At 57.1% G+C, this 3,929-nt stretch overlaps 1 protein-coding gene across 1 annotated transcript in view; it reads right to left on the bottom strand.

Moving 5' to 3' along the window:
• GIPR (gastric inhibitory polypeptide receptor) overlaps positions 1–3,929 on the bottom strand; it is a 9,167-nt gene that overhangs the window by 3,382 nt on the left and 1,856 nt on the right. Inside the window, 5 exon segments of the mRNA XM_014537396.1 lie at positions 141–326; positions 1,099–1,243; positions 1,433–1,536; positions 2,615–2,718; positions 3,274–3,381. Coding sequence (XP_014392882.1) covers positions 141–326; positions 1,099–1,243; positions 1,433–1,536; positions 2,615–2,718; positions 3,274–3,381 — 647 coding nt within the window.

Below are 3,929 nucleotides of genomic sequence, written 5' to 3'. Positions count from 1 at the left end.
AGCACGCGCGCGGGCCTCGCCTGGCCCGAGACCCGCGGAATTCCCCCGCTGAGATGGGAAGGCAAAAGCCTAGAGACAGGAAGAGAGCCCTGAAGCCGACCAGCAGGGTCCTCGGGGAGCGGTGGTGCGCTGGGCCGGGCGGGCAGGGGACAGGGTCGGGGCTCACCCCAGCCGAAGAGCAGGTAGCCGCGGAAGTGGCCCCCCTCGGAGCCTCCCACGAGCTCCAGGAGGCTGTGCAGGTAGATGCCCTCCACCAGCAGCCAGGTGTAGTTGGCGCCCACGCAGTACTGGGTCACGATCTGGGCCGTTCTGCAGGGGGCTAGAGCCTGGAGGGTGGCCAGACAGGGGGAGGGGGCCGTCAGGGCGCGGGGGGACCCCAAGCTTTCCTCCAGCTGCTCGTCCTTTCGCCCCCATCTCTTGTCATCAAATAGTCTCCCGCTCTGTATCACGGACGGGCGGTACCCGTGCTTGGTGTCTCTCGCCCGATATGAACTCTCCCACTCCAACCGCTTAAACAACTGGTATCTTCCATCTCACTATCAAACTCCCCCCACCCCCAAAATGCCCCCAAACATGGCTCCTCCCACCCCATCTCCTGAGAACTGTGCTCAGCTACTCCACCTCTCCAAAAGTTTCTCCCATCTCGCCACTCCTCTCCCGCCAGCGCGGCCCCGCCCGCCCCCAGGCTTCTTAACAATGGGCACGGCCCAAGCTGCTACCAGGTAGCTTTTCTCCCCCCTGTTCTCAGCCTCAGGCCTCTCTCACCTTGTTCCTCAGTAACAAACGGGGATCTACCACATCCTCCCACCAGCTGGTTCCCCCAATCTGTCTCCTCCTCACCTCCAGCAGAAGTCTCTCTCAGGGGTGGGAAAGGCCAGTGGTTGGTAATATAATAGAGAGAATGGAAAATTCCAATGAAGGAGATAGGGGAGTCAACAATGAAGGCGGCTGAGTTGGGAGTCCCGCTCCCAAAGCATTCGGCGTGGTCAAGAGAGAGGAAAACTGTCGCTAGTGTAGTGGGTCGTGGGTAGCTTGGGAACCTCCTGCCCATCAGAGGAGGCGGAACCCCAGTTTGAGAGGAAGAGGGGCGATGCTCACCTGGTCCCACAGGATAGGGGCCTGGTCCCCGGGTGCAGGGCTGGGTGGAGGTAGCAGCCGGTCTCGGGTGAGGATGGCTGCTGCCCGGAGCATGAAAGACGTGAACAGGTTGATGTGAATGTAGTTGCGCGTGCAGTGCAGCCGCCTGGGGATTGGGGAGGCAGTGGGGACCCATGGAGACCTGTCCGTGGCCTCATGGAGCCCCTTGAACCACCTCCCAGCCCTTCTTCTCACAGAACCGCCATTGGGTGCCTGTTGCTGGTGGAGCCTGACCCCCCATCTTAGTGGGCAAACTGAGGCCCAGTCTCTGCCACTCACAGTTGGGGGGTCCCACCTGAAGAAACTCAAGATGAGCAGGGCCAGCAGCAGCGCGGCCAGGGACAGGGAGTAGCCCACGGTGTACACGACCTGTAGCCGCTCGAAGATCAGCATTTGGTTCTGGGGGGTACAGGGAAGGGCACAGGAACAGAGCTCAGCTCTTCCCCCAGGGCCAGACAGGGGCTGGACAGACATCGATCTGCTCCTTGTTCCTGCCAAGCACCCCAATTTTCTCTTGGGGATCCAACTTCCCTTATTTCAATGGGGCTATCTCCACCCCTCTGCTCCAGACTGGACATGTGACCAGCCAATCAGAGCATTCTAACCCTTCCCCCCGCCCACACACACACAGTGATTAGCCCAGGGTGGGCATATGACCCAAATCAGGGCAGTAAGAGTCAATCCTGAAAGTTTGGGGGTGCGAGGGTTGGCTGAGGCTACAAGGAGCTGCGAGGGCCGAGCCCCTTGCACGAATTTTGTGCATCGGGCCACTAGTATAAAATAATATTGAATGACAATGTAATTGAAAAATAAAAATTTTAGCCCTAGCTGGTTTGGCTCAGTGGATAGAGCATTGGCCTGGGGACTGAAGGGTCCTGGGTTCGATTCCAGGCAAAGTCACATGCCTGGGTTGTGGGCTTGATCCCTAGTCCGGGGCGTGCAGGAGGCAGCCAATCAATGGTTCTCTCTCATCATTTCTCTCTCTCTCTCTCTCTCCCTTCCTTTCGGAAATCAACAAAAATACATTTTTTAAAAGGAAAAAGACAAATTTTAAAAAGAGTCAGTCCTGTGACATTATGCTGGAACTATTGAGAACAAAGCTCAATCTCCCCACAGTGTTGCTTGGTTGGTGGGATGTGAGCCTGGTGCTAATGGAGAAGACAAACCTGTTCCACCCCACAGAGAAGATGAGACCAGCACAGAGAAAAACACAGGCACACGATGGCGAGCAACAGAGAGATCCTCAACATTATTCGAACACCTAGATCCAGCTGTGCCTGAAGATGTGCATGGCCGAATATGTTTCAGTCACAGAAATAAAGACTTTTTTTTTTCTGCATCAAGCACCTTTACTTGGAATTTCTATCACTTGGAACCCAGAGCCCTGAACAGTACAAGGGATTTCAGGCTCAGTCTGAGGCTGCTGCCTTTTCACCTCTCCCTAGACATCCAATCTGAGTCCTTCACCTCTTCTTACCTGATAGGTCCCATTCTCCTCTGGGTTCTCACACTGAGAATGGTCTCTCCAAGGTCCCCAATGGCCATCACTGCCACACTGGCGGAGGACAAAGCCTGCAGCCACTGGGGGGAATCGAGGGAGGGGATTAGAGGCAGAGAAAGAGATGGAGACAGAGAGACCAACTGGGAGGAAAGGCAGAGAGAGAGAGCCAATGTGATGAAGATGAGGATGATGGTGATGATGAGGTGATGATGCTGAGCTCTTCTATGGAATTTTACACGTATTAATTTAATATTCATAAGACACCTATGAAGCTGGTGCTATCATCAATCCCATTTTACAGATGGGGAGGTTGAGGTATAAAGACATGAAATAAACTGCCCTGGACCACATGGCTAGTTAGGACAGGAAGACCAGGATGCCCAGAGACAGACTCAGATAAAGGAGAGAAAACAAGAACCCCTAGTCCTAAGAGAGAGACAGCCAGAGAAGGGGCATTATGTGACAGAGCGGGATCAGGGTGACCCAGCCCGGGTTGGACAGTCAGAGGAGACACCCAGCTGGACAGAGAGGAGCAGGACATGGGGTGTAGGTGAGTTTGGGGGAAGTGGTGTCTGGGGCAAGGGTTAGGAGCTGTTTGTGTCCAGAAAGTCCCACAGTCCAGGGGGGCACCTCACCGTGACGGTGCCAGGGCAGGTACCAGGGGCAGGAAGCACGGGCAGTGGTGTTGGGTGCAGCGTAGTCCCAGCAGACGTACATATCGAAGGACCCATTACAGGCGAGGCCTGGAGTGGCATAGGGGCAGATGTCCGGTGGATGGACTGCACCCTCTGCCCAAAGCCCTCCTCCTCACACCTACAAGCCCTGCCCTAGGCCCACCCACCAGGAGTGGTCCAACCCTGCAGCGCCACAGCCCCGCCCGTCAGACCCCAAGGCCCGCCTATCCTCCAAGTTCCCGCTGCACGAGGTTCCCACTACTTGAGGCCCTTTCTAGGCTCCACCCAAGCCCCGCCCCTTTCTGGACCGTTCAGGCCCCGCCCACCAAGTACAGCCCCGCCCCGTTCTGTTCATCCAGGCCCCGCCCACCCAGTACAGTTTTTTTCACCCCCCCCCAAGACCCCGCCCATTCCAAGCTTCTTCCCAGACTTGTCCCATTAATCCGAGTGCATCCCACTCGGATCCAGGCCCTTCCCGCCGAGGCCACGCCCACATCTACCCCGACAACTCCTTCAGGCCCAGCGCCTGGTCCCAGCCCACCCCGCTCAACCGCAGCCCTTACCGTCCTCCCAGCCCACCCCTCCTGGGGGGCCCAGCCCGCCTGCTCCCCAGTCGC

Source organism: Myotis brandtii, unplaced genomic scaffold (assembly GCF_000412655.1).
Source record: "Myotis brandtii unplaced genomic scaffold, ASM41265v1 scaffold178, whole genome shotgun sequence".
Taxonomy (NCBI): Eukaryota; Metazoa; Chordata; class Mammalia; order Chiroptera; family Vespertilionidae; genus Myotis; species Myotis brandtii.
This window is presented reverse-complemented; position numbering and strand designations above follow the sequence as displayed.